A 20,661-nucleotide genomic window follows, 5' to 3' on the forward strand; every position below is an offset into this window, starting at 1 on the left:
ACATTGCGCGTCGGGCCCCCACAACGCGAACAGGGTCCGGAACTGTGTCCACTATGCCGCACACGTCGTCAACAACCCCCAGAGAACTGCCTTGCTATCAAGCGTTCACACACAACAGGGCTTCTTTGAATGACGTGCAAACTGATTGCCATGCTATAATACATAATTGCGTCACTGGAAAATACAGCAGAAAGCGCAGTAGCCGTGTACCGAATAAACTGCGGAAAGCTACCACATTAACTTATGGCCGCAGCTGTACAGATGGTGGTAAGTATATATTTGGATCGCTGCGCTGAAGGTTATCTTGAATGGCTAACTAAAGGATATGAATTAAAATATGTTAACGTTCCATGTAAAAGTCTTTAGCCATTATAAGTACCAGTTAGTGATGCAATCTAGGCCTGCCTGAGGGAACGAGATTGCTTTATTTATTCTAGCACGCGGCGCCAACTATAATTTCATGTGCCATGCCAGACAGCAGAAAGCCTTAGATCAGGAACCCAACTGTTCAGTTCAGACGCAGAGAGTAGACTGTCCGTGACCTTTGTGCTATAGAAAGAGTCCACGAATTCAGTTTTGCTAATTGGTTTATAGTATTTAACGTCCTAAAGCGACTCAGGCTATGAGAGACGCCCTATAGAAGGGCTCCGGAAATTTCGACCGCCTGGGGTTCTTTAACGTGCACTGACCTCGCACAGTACACGAGCCTCTAGAATTTTGCCTCCATCGAAACGCGACCGCCGCGGCCGGGATCGAACCCGAATCTTCCGGGTCAGCAGCCGTAACCACTGCACCACCGCGGCGGCTCTAATTCAGTTTTGCGTTACCTCTATAAAGACCATATGGCAAAGCTCTCTAGCAATATGGCCAACTTCCTGTGCAACTGATGCATCTGTGTACTAGGCGCTTTGCCCGAGCTGAATTCAGCCCCTGACTTGGAGCAACAACATGTCGCCATATTGAACACTGCACGCTTGTTCTGAGTAACCAGAAGCCTGAAGAAAACACTGAGAAAGATTGTCACAAAAATGAAACAGAATAAGCTGGACGTTTAGAAGTGCAAATCACATTTGCCCATAACACACACAAGCTAAACACTCAAATTGCTGTTCCCTTTGCTACATGTGTGTTTTATAAGATGGAATAGTACGAGATTGCGTAGATACGAAATATTTATTTTTTCCTGTGCAATTGTAGGTCGTGTAGTCGAATGAGAAAAGGTCAGAAAACCTCAGTTAGCGCCTGTAAAGCTAACAGCAGTCCTATTTTTTAAAGAAAAGGGCTGTATCTCGCCATAGCTGCATGCATATCGGCCTATGTATTCTCGCATTCCACGTTTCCCCGGCAGGCCTGGTGAAGCCTACTGTGGGTAGTGTGTTCGTGCGTGGCTACGACATGGTGAAATACACGAGGCTTGCTCGCGGCTCCGTCAGCTTCTGCCCGCAGCGCGACCTCCTCTTTCCCGACTTGACAGTCTGGGAGCACTTGCTCTTCTTCGGCGCGGTAAGTTGCAGATGAACATCGCTGCCTTCTTCATCAACCCCATCATTTTTATTTTGATCTGAATACTAAAAAGTTAAAGAAAGCTTTTATGCCCAAAAGCCAAAGGCTAGTGACAGGACAGACAGAATAGTAGAATACAGGCAATAAATAGAAAGGGCAGAGGCCATGACAATCCGCAAAATTCAAGAAAAACAATTCGCGAGTTTCTTGTAGGAGCAACTAAATGTTAGAAAATTGTACATCAGAGAGAAGAAGAAATATATCAAATAAATACATTTTTTTTCCTTTTCAAGTAAAGCATAGAAAACATCAATGTCACAATAAAATTTTCTTTGGCGTCTGAAAAGAATCATAGAATGCTTCCTTCCTTTTGAATGGTGCTAAACAGCAAACTATATTCTGCACTGCTTTGGGAACACGTTCTCATGTGTGACATTGTCGCTGTACACAGATGCTGGCACAAATGAGGGGTCAATATTGAACAGAACTGTTCGAACTTAACAAGGGCCCTATATTTTTCACAATATTTCAACACAAATCATCGCTTATTCTGTGTTCCATATAGACGAGTGGTGGTTCCTTACGGAACGAAGTCGGGCTTAGTGCATCTGTGGACAAGTCTCGTTTGAAACCAACGCTTCATATATTTCCGCAAATGCTCTTCGAACGCGTACAGCCAATCGCTGGAAAGCGCTCGCCTTAGCATAAGAAAACTGAACAGAACTGGCGTGTAAAAGAGTTCCGGTAGAGGCTGCTGAGGATCACAGATTGCTTACGGCACGTGGACAGTGTGCGCTGGCCAATACTACGCGTGCTCATTTCGTGCGCGGCTCAGATCAAAGAGATGCGGCCACGCGAGATCCAGGCAGCAGCGGTGGCCAGCCTCGACCGAATCAACCTCGGTCGCAAGGCGCGGGAGTTGACCGACCAACTTAGTCGCGGGGAGAAGAAGCGGCTCAGCATCGCCATTGCCACCATCGCAGAGCCCAAGGTACAGCCATCCCGCAATTTGGACTTTTGAAGACACCTCACGATCTTTGTTCTGTGTTTGCAAAACCTTTGTGCGCATCCGTCTGCCTATGAAAATGTGCGCGTTTGTGTGTGTCCGCGTGTTTACCTGTACGCTCAGACACACGCAATAACAAGGCAGCATAGAATCACTTGATGCACTGCCTATCACAATGGGATGTCCTGAGAATGTTCTAAAATCATAGCCTTTATGTGGCAACCGCGAAACACCCCTGTAAGTGTTAACTGTGCTACGGAAATTATTTTCAAGACATGCCTTCAAAACCCGTGCACATGTATTTATTCCGGTGTACTTGCATTGCCACGCACTGTCCGTCGTTATTCTGTGTCATGCAATAATGATCCCAGGCACCGAGCGATCGTCTTGCTGAGAGACCTCTTTCTTGGCTGCACTGTGTAAGCAGCGCACCCGCTCTGCAGCGAAAATCTTTTGATCGCTGCATCAAATCCTGGCCGCGGTGGCCGCAATTCGATGGAGACGAAATGAAAGAACGCACGTCTGCGCTGAAGTTGTCAGCGCCTGTTAAAGAAACCTATGTGGCCTTAGTTAATCCGGAGCCCTACACTACGGCGTTCCTCAAGACCCCATAGTCGCTTCCGCGTTTTCCGCGTGTTTTGTGCGGTGGTCGAGCCAGGCACGGGACCATGTTTTTTTTTTTTCGGGAGAACCTAGAGGTGATTTGTTCTATAGCGGGGAGGGGGCGGTTTAGGGGATCCGCACCCGACAAGACCGCCGCCATAGCAAAGTTTGGGGAAGACGCAGCGAGCTTAATTTCAGAGCAGCGGCGAGGTAGGTGTGCTTCATCGGCCTCTCCCTTGCACAAGTGCCTGCCTTCACCCATTTCAGCCTGCCGCACAGAATGGGTACGCAATAGGCAGTGCCGTTACAAATCGAAATACACTCGAATCCGGATATATCCAACTGTAAGGGGATCGCGAAATAGTTCAAAATATCATTAATTCGATATATAAAAACAGGCAATAGATACAGTTGAGTTTCCCCTTCCGGTGGCGATGAGAGGAAACTACTTGATGATGAAATCGGGGTTTCTAGATGACCCGGTGGTTCTACTCGCAAACATTCACATTACTCAAGGAAAGGAGAAGGTTAACTATCTATTTACAACATAGGTAAAAAAACAAGAAGAAACAAAGCAAGGAGAAAACTATTTACATGACTAAATCGTGGATCAGACGAATTCAGCCCCCGCTCAACCCAGAGCGCTTGGTTTTAAACCCTCTGTCTCCGCCCTTAGCGGGGACAGCAACCAATAAGATAACAAACGACCATCTCGCCAATCAGTGGTCAGGGAAAGGAAAATAAGGATTTCCGCCAACTGATCACGGATTGGGGAAAGAGTGCTGATTAAACATTTGGGAAAGGAGAGGTTGCAATCAAATAGACAAACAGCACAAATGCGACCACCCTCTCCCACGGCACCCACGGCCCAGCCGTTACCAATTTCCTATCTCTTTCGCACACGCGACAAAACGATCCCTAAAGTGTTTACAGAATACACCGCACGAGACGAACACAGTCGTTACGGAAATAGTGGGTTTCCGGTCACTCGGCTAATACTCAGCCGTATCTCGTGCGCCCCCGAAACCTCGTCAACCCCTTAACAACCACATGTCGACAGCTGTACATGGTTAGCGTTTTTCCCGGCGGGTCATCTCCGTGACGGCGCGGCGTAAACGAGGACGTCCGCTGCACGAAGGGGAGGCAGGGACGGGACGGGCTCCTTTGTTGGGGACTTCCGACCCCACTGGAGCTGCTTTCCTTGCGAACACAAGATCAACGAGTTCGCGGAAAGGTCAGCGAACTCCACACCTCCCAACCAAGAATGTCACGCGGACACTTGCTGTCAGTGTGACATAAAAGTCCAGCCACAGTTTCCCGGAAAAAATTCACACACGCGCGCACATGTATGCTCAGCCGTTCAATCAGACCACAAACACGCACACACGCGCACACATTGCGGTTAATTCAATCCGCACCCACAAGGTTAGGACACCAATCTGCAAATTCCAGAATCCACCTTATCAGATCGGTGCACTAAATTGGCAGAATGATTTCTAGCCACCTACATCTCGAAAAAGAATGTTTCCTTTTAACTTTGTCCACAAGATTGGACCAAAATTCCAATTTATCCGCCACGGAGCCGGTTGTGAAGGCTACCGCCGTTATCGTGTCTACATCGTCAGCTTGCTCAAAATCGACAGAGCTCACCAGCTCCCTGAATTCCACAAAGGTTGCTGCTGTCATCGCGTCTGCATTCTCCCGTTCTCTGAATCTCGCACTAAAGTTAGTTTTCAGATCTGCTACTTCACATGCAGCTTCACATCGGGTTTCAGGTGAGGCTAGCTCTTTGCAGAGCTTGCAGCCGATGTTCTCATGAAGAAAAACCATCTCCTCAAGGATTCTTGCCCCACAATTACCTTGACCAGCTTGGTTCCGCACTTCTGGTAATGAGGTATCATGCTTCATGTTTAGACTTACAGGGATGAATGCAGTATCCGAATCTCCGAGTTCCCTACCTGCTGTGAAACTCTTTGCAGCTGTCGCTGTTAACTCCCAATCTGCTGCAGAGACATTTGCAGCTTCCGAATCTGTTTGAAGCTCTACTGAAGCCTCAGGTTTGTCACTAACGGATTCGCGCGGAATTCTGAAATGCTCTTTGACATCAGCTTTCTCATTTTCTTCCTGCAGCTGCACCTTTTCTGGCTGCTGTAGCAGCGCGGGCGTCTCAAGTGTTATCAACTTCCCTACACCTGCAGCTACATCTGCTGTCACTGCGCACAGTATCAGCTCCAGCTTGCTAACCAATTCATTTTTGGCAGCTAGCTTACCATCACCTGCAAGGAGTGTGCCCGCTATCAGATCCTGATGTACATCTTCCTCGCGCGTTCCCGCTGCCTCAGAGCTAGCGCAGACCTGCTCTTGGGCAACGCTGAACGCTTGTTCACGAGAAGTACACTCCTGCCCCTCTTTGGTCTGCTCTATATGTGCTCGCTCTGACAGCGAATGCTTCACAGGTGTGACTAACACCCCTATGCCTACAGTACAGTCTTTTTTCTCCGCACACAACGTTAGATCACCCTCCTGTTTTGTTATTTCGGCCCCTGAATCCACACAGCTTCAGAACTCTGACCTTCGGTTTGCAAGTCGCCGCATGCCGGATCATCCATCCCATCTGGTTGACTGACCTTATTAACAGTCATCTTCGACTGGGAATGTAGCTTATCAGGCGCCACTATCTTTACCTGAGCTACTAGTTTGCACACATCTGCCCTCACCGCGGGAACATCTGGTTCTTGCTTTGAGTTCGGACAGTCAATCATCGAATGTCCAAATTTCATGCAGTTATAACACTGAACTGCTCCGAATAAGACCTCGCTATCAACTTTCGTCCCTTGCCTTAATTTCAACTGCATCTGTGCAAGTTTTCTCTTTTCTAGCTCAATTTGGAGTTTCAAATTTTCAATTTCACTCAGCTGTTCAGCCTCCTCCTGCTCAACACGTCGCATCCTGCCCTCCTGATCATACCGTACGGCAGCCATCTCCGTTTTCCGTGCTATCGTTTCTAGCACTAAACACTACACCGACATGGTGAATTCGGAGAAAGCAGAAAGGTCTCCTACCTTACTGGTTGCTCTCTGCCCCGGTGATCTCGTCGTCCTCAGTGATGACGACAGGCTCCTCGATGCGGACGACTTGAGCTCTGAATCTCTCAGCAGCTCGCTGACTTCTGCCTCGTGTGACTGGCTTGACTTGGTCGCCTGGTTACTTTTCAGCAGCTCGCTGACTCAAACCAGTTCGAGGTGGACGCCTGGTTCTTTTCAGCAGCTCGCTGACTCGAGCCCTCGATGGCTTGTTGTTGCCCGGCTCCTTCAGCTGCTAGCTGACTTGAGCCTCCGACGTCCTCTCGAACTCGACCCGTGATACTGAAGCTCTCAACGTCGTCTTTCGACGCAGCTTCACGTTTTCTTCTTTAGGACAAACAGCTTGTCCACCGACTTGTTCTTCTCACCTTCCGTCCAATGCCTTGAGCAGAAAGAAGTTGCGATCCTGTCGACTGCGCCAGTTGAGTTTCCCCTTCCGGTGGCGATGAGAGGAAACTACTTGATGATGAAATCGGGGTTTCTAGATGACCCGGTGGTTCTACTCGCAAACATTCACATTACTCAAGGAAAGGAGAAGGTTAACTATTTATTTACAACATAGGTAAAAAAACGAGAAGAAACAAAGCAAGGAGAAAACTATTTACATGACTAAATTGTGGATCAGACGAATTCAGCCCCCGCTCAACCCAGAGCGCTTGGTTTTAAACCCTCTGTCTCCGCCCTTAGCGGGGACAGCAACCAATAAGATAACAAACGACCCATCTCGCCAATCAGTGGTTGATAATGATAATTGGTTTTTGGGGAAAGGAAATGGCGCAATATCTGTCTCATATATCGTTGGACACCTGAACCGCACCGTTAGGGAAGGGATAAGGGAGGGAGTGAAAGAAGAAAGGAAGAAATGGGTGCCATAGTGGAGGGCTCCGGAATAATTTCGACCACCTGGGGATCTTTAACGTGCACTGACATCGCACAGCACACGGGCGCCTTAGCGTTTTTCCTCCACAAAAATGCAGCCGCCGCGGTCGGGTTCGAACCCGGGAACTCCGGATCAGTAGTCGAGCACCCTAACCACTGAGCCACCGCTGCGGGTCGCCAATGAGTGGTCAGGGAAAGGAAGATAAGTATTTCCGCCAACTAATTACAGATTGGGGAAAGAGTGCTGATTAAACATTTGGGAAAGGAGAGGTTGCAATCAAATAGACAAACAGCACAAATGCGACCACCCTCTCCCACGGCACCCACGGCCCAGCCGTTACCACTTTCCTATCTCTTTCGCACACGCGACAAAACGATCCCTGAAGTGTTCACAGAATACACCGCACGAGACGAACACAGTCGTTACGGAAATAGTGGGTTTCCGGTCACTCGGCTAATACCCAGCCGTATCTTGTGCGCCCCCGAAACCTCGTCAACCCCTTAACAACCACATGTCGACAGCTGTACATGGTTAGCGTTTTTCCCGGCGGGTCATCCCCGTGACGGCGCGGCGTAAACGAGGACGTCCGCTGCACGAAGGGGAGGCAGGGACGGGACGGGCTCCTTTGTTGGGGACTTCCAACCCCACTGGAGCGGCTTTCCTTGCGAACACAAGATCAACGAGTTCGCGGAAAGGTCAGCGAACTCCACAGATACTCTTACATGTAACTTAGAAGGACAAATGCACTGCAACAACGCTAGAGACGCGCTTTTTGCAGCTACGTGTCGCTCGCCAGCGTGCTGTCAGCGCATCGCTCGCTAGGGGTTGCTAGGCTTAAACTGTTTCGCGTTCAAATCGCTGCGCATGGCTCTGTAGAAGCAGTCACTGCCTATCATCAGATGTCTAATCCTGTTACCAGCGCACTATAAATAGAAAAATCGCTGATTGAAATTAAGGCGTATTTGGTTTCCGCAGCGTCTTTGGCAGCGAAGACAGCGAGGAACGCCGGGCGAAGGCCGTGGCTAGGCTTTAGTTAGTTCCGCTGCCTTCACAGCATGGGAGCGATGTGGCTTGGAAAACGAGCATAAGAGACCGAAACCCCTTTTCAGTAGCCTGATGTTCACCTAGGGCCGTATTCCGAGTTTGTGTCATAATAAAAAGCGCCATAATCTGCCGCTGCGGCAACACCTGATTGGTCAAAAAACCGGAAGCGGATGTCGGTTCGGTTGTGACTGTTAGCGGCGGCAGGATGTCACTGCGTTGCGGTTGCCGAAGCGAAACGTCCAGCGGCGCTCTTGCTCTTTGCCGAGAAAAAGAACGCGACCAATGCGACAGAACAAACAGTCAGCCACAAGTTTGGTTGCGCATCGGATTCCACTGTAAAGAAGTAATATAAAATCTGCTTTATTTACCCAATTGACTTCAGAAAATGCAAAAATTATAGTTCAGGCACTCTTTTCTGAACCGTAAAGGCCGGAGGTGTAATTAAAGAAGAAAATATTGTACGCAACCACGCATAGCTTTTCAGTGACAGAAGGCGGCCTCTACAGCCGTAAATCGCCGATGGTAAATAAAATGCAGCTAGCTTGTTCGCACAACGCGGCGTTCTACATTTATCACGAGGAAAAGAAAACGCAGAGGAAAGTTTGTTGCATGCACTCACTCACTGCACAATGTGCGCAGAGGAAAGTTGGTTGCATGCACTCTCTCGCTGCACAATGCGCGCTCCGTGCCGTGCTGAACCAAGACGCCGTGACGACTTGCCGTCTGCAACATCGCTGAATGTAAATTGGTGCTGCGATCGGACGGTTGTGCAGACAGTAATTTACGTTTTTTAATTCATTTTATGCAGGCACTGCAAATAAATAAAAGGGATGAGCTAAAAAATCTTCTCACTGCGTTTCTCTTGATATATGCGTGGGGAGACCTCGCAGACGAAGTTTTCATAGGTTTGCTGTGTTACGAAGCGCACGTATACCCATCGACGCCTTAAAATTAACTTGCCGGCTAACTCACGAGCTCAATGATACAAAGCCACACCACCACGGCTATCGAGAAACGTAAGGGACACCAAAAAACCACCTCTAGCATGTCAAACGCTTCGGTGTAGCAGCGCGTCGCTGGCGACTGATCATCCGTGCACGTGAGTGGTTTCACGCTGGCAGGCATTACACATGATGATGATGCAGGACGCTTCAACAGCTACTAGAGAGCTCTAGAATAGAAATTGCACGTTTGTGCACAGTAAACGCAAGTATTTTTAGGGCATTCCGCTTTATTTTACATCGTCCAACATACGCCGGCGAGATAACTCAGTGATAGTGGCGCCATCCAGTTTGAATGACGAGAACAATTTGTGCAACAAACCGGTGCTCGTTAGGCCCAGTAGCTGCCGAATCTTCCAAAGAAATTAAAAACAGGATGAATTTATCGTTCATCTAATTTGTTATAGGAAAGACAAGACGAAGCGAAAGTCCCGTACCCAGTTTATAGCCAGTTAACGGGCCTAAAAACGCAGTAACATCGATGGGTTAACTTCGAAGGGAGAGGCACCACTTCAGAGAGCGCCGCCATGTTGGCTGTCGAGCATCTGCTGCGTACGCTACGTGTTTGACGTCGCCGTCCAGTTTCTTCGACCCCTTTCGCTGCATCCGAACCCCCACGTCCTCTTCCGGCGCTTCAACCAATCAAGCGCGTCCGCTGCGGCAGATTATGGCGCTTTTTATTACGACGGAAACTCGGAATACGGGCCCTAGTCAGGCGGTTTCACGGCGCCAGCAGGAGCCCAATGCCGCGCAGCTGTCATCTCCGCGCGGAAAAAATGATTGAAGAGCACTGTTAAGACAAGCGCCATTTGCAGGGGCGGCGCGGCGTACCATTCGATACATGGAATGACCGGTGAAATTAAATTGTTCGATTTACCGCGCGACTTTCCTATAGTTTCACTGGGGATTTTCAAAGGCGTGATCTGTGTGCTCGATCTATCCAACAATTTAAAATATCCGGATTCGTTATATCCGCGCTCGACTGTAATCAGCCATAGACAGTGAGTGGGGCTCCTATTACGTTCGGTAAATCCCTTTGCAGACGAGTTTTACTTCAGAAAAATTACACTTTAGATGCATGGGTTTAATGAGAGCTTCCAAGAGGAATGGTTATTTCTTCGTTATGTTCAATATTTCGTTGTAACTTTTTCGCTGTAGAGAGATTTGTCTACATTACTACGCTGTACCGGCGACCACCCCGATCGGTTCTTTGTTTTTTTCTTCCTCTTACTCATTCACCGTCAGTTGTTTAGATTGTAATAAACAGCGCAACCTAATGTGACCTTGATACGATTTCGTGTTTAACGGTACATAACTATGTTCAGTCTTTTTCTGTGTGTAAACATTATTTACTCTATTTTCGTGTTTTGATGTCTCTGTCGCATGACACTGACAGAACGAAATAATGTCTTCACGGGCGCCCAGTGGCGAACAAGTTTTTGAAGAGTTCTTTTTGACTTTCTGGACAAGCTGAGGCGCTAGCCTCGAGCGTGCTCGAGACGTACTGACCTGGTTCCTAAACAGGTTAGGGACAAATTAAAGAGAACTCCGCTCCCCAAAAAGATGCATCCCATCAACCATGAGAGCCGGAGGAGGGAGAGAGCAGTAGCGTTGCAGGCCCGCTTTCAGGGCAGACAGGATGTCTTGTATACGGATGCCGCAGAATGCACGAACAGTACGGGGCGCATTTCGGTAGCAACTAGGGAAAACGGAGGCCCGGTAGCGTGCTGCAGCACCCGACGCTTGACAGTAACGGAGGCGGAAGAGTTGGGGGGGGGGGGGGGGGGGCATTGCGCTTGCTCTAACTAAACATCAGGTCAAAATTATCGTCATTGACTCTAAATCAGCTATTAGAAACTTTGACGCGGGCTGCATTTCAGCCACAGCAGAACGAGTGTTGGCCGGCTGTCCACCACCGGCAGAACAGGTAGCGCTCATTTGGACACCCGCGCACCAAGGGTTGAGGGGAAACGAGAAAGCGCACGCACTGGCCCGAGAATTAGCTACCTTCCGGGATCCCAGTGGCGTCTTGTGCACAACCCCATCCACCTCGTGCGATGGGGAGCTCCTACAGTTCGATGACGATCTTAATACATATCAGGAAATCCTAAACCATTACAAATTAGGCAGAGCGGTACTTCCAAAAGCAAGTAAGCAGCTATCCAAAAACGAAGAGGTTGCGTGGCGCAAGCTACAAACCGTAGTATTCCCTAACCCTCAACTTTATAGCAAGTGGCACCCGGAGATTTTCAGTCCCATGTGCAAACGTTGCGAGGGCATAGTGGACATGATCCATATGATATGGAGATGTCCGAGCTTTGGACAACTTGACAGAACGGATGAGTCCTGGGGGCCACTGTTTCACAACGAGGACGAAACTAAAGAACGTGAAGTCATCCGTCTCGTCCTTGCCGCTGCTGAAATCCAAGAGATCCCGGTCGACGGCTGAGGGGGAGGACATGGCTGGGACCGAGCGGCGCCTCGGATACCCATCAACCTTTTAACGGGTGCAAATACATGTTATTTCTCTCTCTGTCTCTTTGACTTCCTCATGTGAGAGGAGAGGCGGAGGTGATTAATGAAGGCGGGTGACTGCGTGCCTGACTCTCGAAGACGAGTTGAAAGTGCTGTGTACGTGGCACCCATGCTCTCACTAAGAAAAGAAGCGCCAACAGAGACAATACATAAGAAGTGACGCGGACGTATTGTCTCTGTTGGCGCTTCTTTCCTTAGTAACATGCACCAACTAGCCCAGCAAAAAGTTCTACTTGAACACCCATGCTCTCCTTGGTACGGTGCCCTTTGTGCCGTCGCAGCTGCTGATCGTGGACGAACCCACGTCAGGCCTGGACCCCAACAGCGCCCGCTCCATCTGGGACCTGCTGCTTCGTGTGCGGATCTCGAGCACTCTGCTCTTCTCCACTCACGACATGGCCGAGGCAGACGTGCTCGCCGACCGCGTCATCGCCCTCTCCTCGGGCACCATCGTCTGCAAAGCCTCGCCGCTGTACCTCAAGTCCACCTACGGTGCGTGCATTCTGCGGCGACCCTGTTCGCCAGTCATGCTGTTGCCACTTCCATCCTCTTTAAAGTCGGGCTTCCGCATCCACAGCGTCCCCAATGTCGTGGACCCCTTCAACCCCTCATAAAGTCTTACTTGTCGCGCACCTATTTCGTGAGAATGTGACAGCCTGTTGTCAGCGAGTGCAAGTCATCGCAAAACGCACGGTTACGCCGGCGTGTTTGCCACGACATGGTCATCATTGATGTCTTGAGATTTTCTTGTTAAGACAAAACACCTATCCCACCAGTCCTCAGCAGTTACGCCTGTCTCATTCCAAACTACGTTAATCTTGTAAATTTCATAACCTCACCATTACATCGGAATGAGTGCGCGATATTATGTTTCCCATATCTCGGCTCCCGCACTGTTAGGCTGCCACAAAGCAGCCACGCAAAAGCCCAGAAATCAGAGGCCTCTTTATTTTGTTTCTCCGTCGTCATCTGTAGTGTGTACTACACCGACAGACATTGCAGCGATGCTCAAGCGATTCTATGCTTAGCCCTGTTGCTTCCAATGTAATCCAATATATCTATAGATATATTGAGGTCTATAGCGCAGACGTCACACTTCTTGTGCTTTTAGCGACATGGTTCTTTCTTTTAGTTTGTCAGAAGACAAGCCCCTCTAATGAATCGCTTGCAATCCCTGCTTTCTTGCAAATCGCGATGAATTCATTAAGGTGAATTCTGCGCATGAAAACGCAGGTATCCCGACTACCCAGAACACTAGGTCAGCCGCACCAACTGTTTCTTTGAATGACCACTAACCGTACAATCTCCCCATTGTTCCTTTCTACCCCAGACTTCATGGATTACTTGGCTGGCCTCGGAAAAGTTGCTGTTGCAAATGGGTTGCAAGCCCCAAGGGTAGCGTTGGCCTGGTGGCCTGGGGCAAAGCTGGAAACATCCGAAGGTCCCGGCAAAGGATGAGTCGACTGGCAACAGAACAACTTGTTTATTCTGGCATCGCAAAAGAGCAGCCGGTCAGGGCGACCACGCTACTCGAAGGAAGGAATCGAAGTCTCTCCTCGGCGTCCGGGGCAGCTGCTTTTTTTATACCCTCGGAGTCGAGGGCAAGAAGGAACGGCTTGGGAGGAGGCGTCCGATACGGCGACGCTTGAACATGTCCAGACGTGACGGGCGCGCCCGCCGGGCCGGCGCCGGTCAGACCTCCTCGCCTCCCAGTTGGGGAGCTCCTCTCCCCGGCTGCCGCGCTTTGACAAGCGTGGGCACCAACACACACACGCACGCACGCACGCACGACACGTGGCACTTAAACCTGCCTGGACGCGCTTGGCGGGAGGCGTTGCGGCAGCGATGAACGGGTCCAAATGACCGCCGCTTTGAACGAAGCCGCGGCGTCCGTTGCATCCGCGCCGGCTATACCGCGCGTCGTAGGCGAGACGCAACAGACCGCCCCGCCGGGAGAAGGAGATCCCGATGGTCAGGGGACTGCATCCGCTGTCCAGAGGGATGTCGCTCGATGATGCTCGTAATCGAAACCGGTCGTCCCTCGACGTTGCTTGAGCGCAGCGCACAGAGAAGGCCTCGTTCTCGGGTTCAGGATCACATAGGACACTGCAAAGTCACTTCGGGAGAGTTGCCATTTTTGTGCTCGTTCCCAGCAAGCGTTAGAACTACGCCGAAACGCAACCGCTCAGTCAGCAAGCACGAGACAACCCCCACTAAGCTCTGCCAGGCTCTTTCCCCTTTTATACTACTGCCTAGTTCCTTACAGTAGTCAAGCAGCACTCAGAACGCGTCCACAAATTGGAAAATTGCACTAGAAAGCACATAATCACTTTGAAACACTAAACAAAAGCAATATGTTAAAAATCCTGCCTCAGGAAGAAAACATCAGTAACAAACAACTTTGAGGCGGATTCCTACGTTAGGGGCTTCGACTTAAGCCATCGGCGTTACCATTGAGACTCCCCTTTTTGTAACGCACCTCAAAGGAATATTGTTGCAAAGCGAGGCTCCAGCGCAGGAGGCGGCCATTTTTGGGAGATATGGTCTGCAGCCATTGGAGAGGGCAGTGATCCGTCTCAATGATAAACCTCGAGCCCGCTAGGTAGCAGGACAATTTCTGAACGGCCCACACGAGACACGCACACTCTTTCTCGGTGGCGCTGTACGCCTGCTCACGACAGGTCAGCTTACGACTAGCATACAGGACGGGGTGTTCCACTTCTCCATTGTCCCTTTGGCACAGTACAACGCCCATGCCTCGCTCACTAGCATCGCACTGAACAACGAACCCTTTTGTGTAGTCTGGCGATCGTAACACAGGCTGGCTTGTTAGGGCGCTCTTTAGGGCGCTAAAAGCTCTTTCCTTTGTCTCGCTCCAGACGACTGTTTGGGGCTCTGTTTTTCTTAGAGCATCCGTCAGGGGAGCCGCGATATCGGAGTACCTGGGGATGTACCTCTGATAGTAGCCGGCGACACCTAAGAACGACCGAATATCGGTCTTCGTGCGCGGTTGCGGGAAGTCTCGCACAGCGGCCACCTTTATTTCAGAGGGGCGGCGACGACCCTGTCCAATCACGTGACCGAGGTAGACAACCTCGGCCTGTGCTAATTGGCACTTGGGAGCCTTGACTGTCAAGCCCGCTTCGCGCAGGCGGGTTAGCACTGCCCGCAAGTGTGCCATATGCTCAGACCAGGATGCGGAGAATATCGCTACGTCGTCTAAATACGGTAAAGCGAATTCTTCCTGTCCCCGCAGCACTTTGTCCATGAGGCTTGAAAAGCAGTATGGCGCGTTCTTCAAACCAAAACTCAAAACTTTAGGACGGAATGTTCCCATTGGTGAAATGAACGCCGCATACCTACTAGCCTCTTCTGTAAGTGGAACCTGCCAATAACCCCTGACAAGATCTAGGGTGGAAATAAACTGAGCGCTACTAACTTTCTCAAGGCGCTCCTCGATGTTAGGGATCGGATAAATTTGATCCTTAGTAATGGAATTAAGCCTGCGGTAGTCGACGCAAGGACGAGGTTCCTTGCCCGGTACCTCAACTAAAATCAAAGGGGATGTATAATCACTCTCACCCGCCTCAATAACACCGAGCTGTAGCATTTTCTTTACCTCAGCCTCCATAATATCGCGCTGGCGGGGTGACACCCGGTACGCCTTAGATCGTACTGGCTCTGGGGAGGTAAGTTCTATATCATGAGTAAGGACAGAAGTCCTACCAGGCCTCTCAGAGAACTGACCTTGAAACTCTTGTAAGAGTTGGTGTAGTTCGGTTTTCTGCTCAGCCGACAGCGGTGCATTAATGATTAAGTCACTAATGACCTGATCAGTGTCTTCCCTGTTCGTCACTGAGCCTAGTCCCGGAAGCTCGACCGGAAGCTCTTCTAACTTGCCCGTGTCGGGCATTTCCTCTCCAGTACCTGGTGCCTTCAACGCTACAGGCTCAATTTTATCCAGTTCTGACGTGCTCGGAATATCAGCTTGCTGCGCCTCCGACCCTTTCACATTGTTCGACAACGTCGGCCCCGCAACTACCGCCTTTGCAGCGAGCTCCCGAACTCTCGATCTGGTTAAGGCCTGAACGCTAGCCTCACCAAACAAAAGCCCCTTCTCGCGCAGGAGGTGATCGGACCTGTTCGAAAATAGGTACGGGTACTGGGGGGGCAGCATAGATGACACTGCGGCCTCCGTCTCAATTGCTCCGAAAGGTCCTTCAATAAGCACTTTTGCTACGGGCAGACACACGCTGTGAGCTTCCACGGCTTGCTTGATCCATGCGCACTCGCCCGTGAACATATCGGGTTCTACGTAAGAGGGGTGAACTACATCCATTGTAGCTGCGGAATCACGAAGCACTCGGCACTCTTTCCCGTTCACGAGGAAGTCTCGCATGTAAGGCTCGAGAAGCTTCATGTTCTCGTCAGTGCTGCATAATGACAAAAACACGACTTCTGTTTTTGTTTCTGGACACTGCGCCGAAAAGTGACCCGGCTTCTGGCACGTATAACACACGCGCGCTTGCCTCGCCTCGAACCGCTTTCTGCGTTCGGCTTCGGCTGCCGCCGTCTCCTTACGTTCGGTCGGACTGCTTTCACTCGCATCCGCACTACGCGTGTCCCCCCTTGCTCTCATGGGTGTGAACTTCGGCCTCTCAGACTTGGAGCCAAATTCACCCTTTTGACCGTCCTTAGCTCCGCGAGCCCGACGCGTCACAAACTCCTCGGCTAGCTCGGCGGCTTTAGCCACTGTACTAACGTCTGGCCTATCCAAGACCCAGTACCGCACGTTCTCAGGTAACCGACTATAAAACTGTTCCAGCCCGAAACACTGCAGAATTTTCTCGTGGTCACCAAACGCTTTCTCTTCTTTGAGCCACTCCTGCATGTTTGACATAAGCCTGTAGGCAAACTCTGTATATGACTCATTTCTGCCTTTTTCATTTTCCCGAAACTTCCGACGGAACGCCTCCGCTGACAGCCTGTACTTTTTTAGCAGACTTGATTTCACTTGGTCGAAATCCTCTGCCTCCTCTCTCTTCAAGCGAGCGACTACGTCGGCCGCCTCGGCGGGTAACAAAGTGAGCAAGCGCTGTGGCCACGTTTCCCGAGAGAACCCCTGCTTCTCGCACGTTCGCTCAAAGTTAACCAGGAACAAACCAATGTCCTCTCCAAGCTTAAACGGCCGCATCAGGTCAGTCATTTTGAACGATACCCGTTCTCCTGCACCGTGTGCCTGACTTCCATTACGAGCGCGTTCCATCTCTACCTCGAGACGCTTCATTTCCAAAGCGTGTTGACGGTCGCGCTCGTCTTTTTGCTCTTTACGTTCGCGCTCCTCTTTTTCCTCCCTCTCCTCAATGGTCTCAAGGCATTCCGACAGCTCGTCATCCTCAGCCTGCAACTCAAGAATAGCCCTTAGCAGTTCTGGTTTTCTGAGTTTGTCTGAGACATCCAGACCCAACTCTCTTGCAAGCTCCAGCAATTTCGGTTTGCGCAACGACTTAAAATCCATGGCTGCTCCGAATGCTGCTTTCTCTACTGCTTACTATTGTCTTGCCGCAAACTAACCCGGCAGCAACGACAACACAATTCTCTGTTTCTGACACTAACAAAAGCCTGGCAAAACTAAGAAGAAGAAAGTCCCGCACTCACCAAACCTCGCAGCCAAGATTTCAGCGCAGTCGTTCCGCTGCAGGCAACCAGTCATCACACAGGGCTCGTTGCACTGCTCCCGGATGGTCGTTGTGCTGCTCAGCATACAGTTGACCGCATATCTTCGCTGCTGGCCTCCGTTGTCGGGATCTCACCGCTGGCAACCAGTTGTTGCAAATGGGTTGCAAGCCCCAAGGGTAGCGTTGGCCTGGCGGCCTGGGGCAAAGCTGGAAACATCCGAAGATCCCGGCAAAGGATGAGTCGACTGGCAACAGAACAACTTGTTTATTCTGGCATCGCGAAAGAGCAGCCGGTCAGGGCGACCACGCTACTCGAAGGAAGGAATCGAAGTCTCTCCTCGGCGTCCGGGGCAGCTGCTTTTTTTATACCCTCGGAGTCGAGGGCAAGAAGGAACGGCTTGGGAGGAGGCGTCCGATACGGCGACGCTTGAACATGTCCAGACGTGACGGGCGCGCCCGCCGGGCCGGCGCCGGTCAGACCTCCTCGCCTCCCAGTTGGGGAGCTCCTCTCCCCGGCTGCCGCGCTTTGACAAGCATGGGCACCAACACACACACACACGCACGCACGCACGCACGACACGTGGCACTTAAACCTGCCTGGACGCGCTTGGCGGGAGGCGTTGCGGCAGCGATGAACGGGTCCAAATGACCGCCGCTTTGAACGAAGCCGCGGCGTCCGTTGCATCCGCGCCGGCTATACCGCGCGTCGTAGGCGAGACGCAACATTGCGAATAAAATGAATTCCCTCTGTCTCGTATGCAAAGTGAGCATAAGAAAGAAGCAGTAATGGTAGCGCTCTTTATGTATTAATGGATCGCTCCTTGAAGGAAGAAAATAAGGAGGGATTGGTATGAGGTTGATGGTAGCAGGTGCCATAGAGGGGGGCTCAGTAACAGTTTCCACGACCTGCCGTTCTTTATCGAGAAATGACATCGCTCAGCACAGTAGCGTTTTATCGAAAAGCGGCAGCCGCGGCCTGCCGCCTAATACTCACGGCTGGCCGCTATGACCACTGAGTCACCTTTTTTCAGAAACATCTTCAGAAATTATTCTTGAGAAATTATTTATATAGTTTTAGAAACGCCGTCCATTCGAATAAGGATCCTCGCAGGAATTGCACATACACTTTCAAAAAATGCAAGTGAAAATTGAGCAATGCAACTATCTTGAAACAGAACCTGCCAACTCTCATGATGAATATATGACGGCATTTGTAATAGAGACCACCTGCTGCTTGGCCACTAAAAAGCCATTTGTTTCCTTCCCCCCCCCCCCCCCCCCCCCGCAGGAGTCGGTTACAAGATACACCTCACCAAGCTTCCACCCCCAGCGGAATTCAGCGCAGAGCGGCTCCTAAATGCGGTGCAGAGGCGCGCCCCAGCGGCAGAGATGATCGAGAACTCTGCGAGAAGTGCCACACTGGCCCTGTACACAGTCAGCCCCCATGGACTAGGCCAACTGTTCCTGGACTTAGAGACCCGGGGTGCTTCGTTGGGCATCGCGTCTATCGGGCTCACCGTGTGCACGCTCAAAGACATCTACCTGAGGCGAGTGCACCAACCTCGTTCGATGTATGCAGCAGTTGAAGGAACACTAAGGAAAGCTCCATCCAGTTTATCGTTTTCAGTGAAAAGTGATTCTCCGGCCCTTTCCGGGTACTTTGACGCTTGTCTAGAAGCAATAGCCAATTTATCGCGGACGGAATTGTATTTATGAATCTTCCCACCAGTCGTTTCAAAGCCATGGCATCCTTACGAAAATGAATGGGTGGCCAACGCTTTGTGCTGAATGCCGTTATAGCGTAGCCGCGAGTATCCACGACGAAAATTCAGTGTCAACGTATGCATTTTGGTTCACAACTTGGCCTATGATGGCGACACCCGTACCGTGTTTTCTGGTATTCTCTAGCATGTAAAAGCTCCGCTTTCGGAGATAAGGTCTTCTTTGAGAGCGCTGTAACTTAAGCTTACAGGCAAATTTCTGCTTGTCCCCTGTGGTTCTTAAACACAATTAGAGTTTGCTGTTGGGCCAGTTGGACAGCTGGGAATTTTCTTACGTGCAGTTGTACTGCACTGCAGCAGAACGAAGTCTACTGAACATAGTCTGCACTAGAACGTAATTCATTGAATCTCTGACACCTTTATAACAGCAATTTTCCCTTGCTGTAGTAATGAGGAGGGAACAAACCTACCAAACGTGGCTTCGCTCTCCTCCCTAAATGAAGCCTCGATCTTTTTGGGGCCTGCGTGGCTGTAGGTAAGAAATGCTGTAGGCAGTCTGAAATGTACTTAGGTGGAAGATAATAGATTATCAAAAATAAAGCGTGCTGTGTACCTCTCGTAATATCTTTAATGCGCTGCGGGACTAGAGTAAAAATAAAATATCATTATACTCTTTTACCTTCTACGTCGCAGGCTGATTATGGACAGCATTTCCCTGAGCCAAGGCACAACAGTATTCGGACAACAATGGCGTACGTAAGAACCTTGACTTTTGTCTTTGCATCTGTGGCGCCGAATTGCCCATTTCTTTCGAATAGAGGTAACGGACACGCGCTTGGTGGTGAGCAGCGTCGCAAGCCGTACCTTACCCACCGTTTTGATGCGGGCATCGGTGGGGATTGTGCGGGGGAGAGGCGCGAAACATTCGATTGATTAAAAAAAGACACCTTGATAGGGTAGTTGATTTCTCACGAGTGCCCCGAAAAGATGGCATGGCTTCGTATTAACAGGAAGTGTAAAGTGCTTCTGCCCACGTGTTTCCTCTGGCGGCATTAGAGGTCGCGTTTTGATGGCTTATGTTTCGCAGCGTTAGCTGCTATCTCGGTTTGGCGACGTAGGCAGTCAGAAGCTCTGAAGACCCTTTCGGGAAGCTTTCAAATTCATCTCTCCTATATAGGGCTACCAACACCTTAGTAAAATCAAACGCACTGTAGGCTTCAAATTCATGGCCACGAATTTATGTCTACCGACACCTGTGTAAAATCAACCTGATTGTTGCCCAGCAGTTACAAGCATCTGACACATACGGGAGGCAATGAGTCAGAGCCACTGCCAGTGGGAGTGATAGCCAAGTTGAAACTGTCGCGCCAAAAACGTTTCAGTCCCCTTTCACTCTCTTCCCTTTCTTCACTCTGTTTCCCCTCCCACACTGCCTGCACCTTTCTCAAATTCCATTTTTTGAAAAATGTCTATTTTCCAGCCGCCGTTAATGCTTAATTTTCACGTTACAGACTAGCGATCTTGATGTTAACTTAAAGCGATAGTATAGATCCCGTCAGGAGCAAAATCCGCCGTCTGATGCCAAGGAATTTAATGATAGGTTAAGA

At 50.2% G+C, this 20,661-nt stretch overlaps 2 protein-coding genes across 2 annotated transcripts in view; both read left to right on the top strand.

Annotated features, from left to right (window-relative positions):
• The first annotated feature begins 1,364 nt into the window (after positions 1–1,364).
• Positions 1,365–2,526, top strand: LOC144123275 (nod factor export ATP-binding protein I-like). The gene is made up of 2 exons (XM_077656130.1): positions 1,365–1,503; positions 2,339–2,526. Exons 1-2 carry the CDS (start codon positions 1,396–1,398, stop codon positions 2,522–2,524), a joined length of 294 nt encoding a protein of 97 aa, XP_077512256.1. The 5' UTR covers positions 1,365–1,395; the 3' UTR covers positions 2,525–2,526.
• An 8,248-nt stretch (positions 2,527–10,774) lies between these two features.
• LOC144124076 (phospholipid-transporting ATPase ABCA3-like) overlaps positions 10,775–20,661 on the top strand; it is a 38,466-nt gene continuing 28,579 nt past the window's right edge. The window contains exons 1-4 of the mRNA XM_077656742.1: positions 10,775–10,795; positions 11,937–12,147; positions 18,622–18,880; positions 19,748–19,806. Coding sequence (XP_077512868.1) covers positions 10,775–10,795; positions 11,937–12,147; positions 18,622–18,880; positions 19,748–19,806 — 550 coding nt within the window. The remainder of the gene's footprint in view (positions 10,796–11,936; positions 12,148–18,621; positions 18,881–19,747; positions 19,807–20,661) is intronic.

The sequence above is a fragment of the Amblyomma americanum genome, chromosome 3 (assembly GCF_052857255.1).
Source record: "Amblyomma americanum isolate KBUSLIRL-KWMA chromosome 3, ASM5285725v1, whole genome shotgun sequence".
In the NCBI taxonomy this organism is placed as follows: domain Eukaryota; kingdom Metazoa; phylum Arthropoda; class Arachnida; order Ixodida; family Ixodidae; genus Amblyomma; species Amblyomma americanum.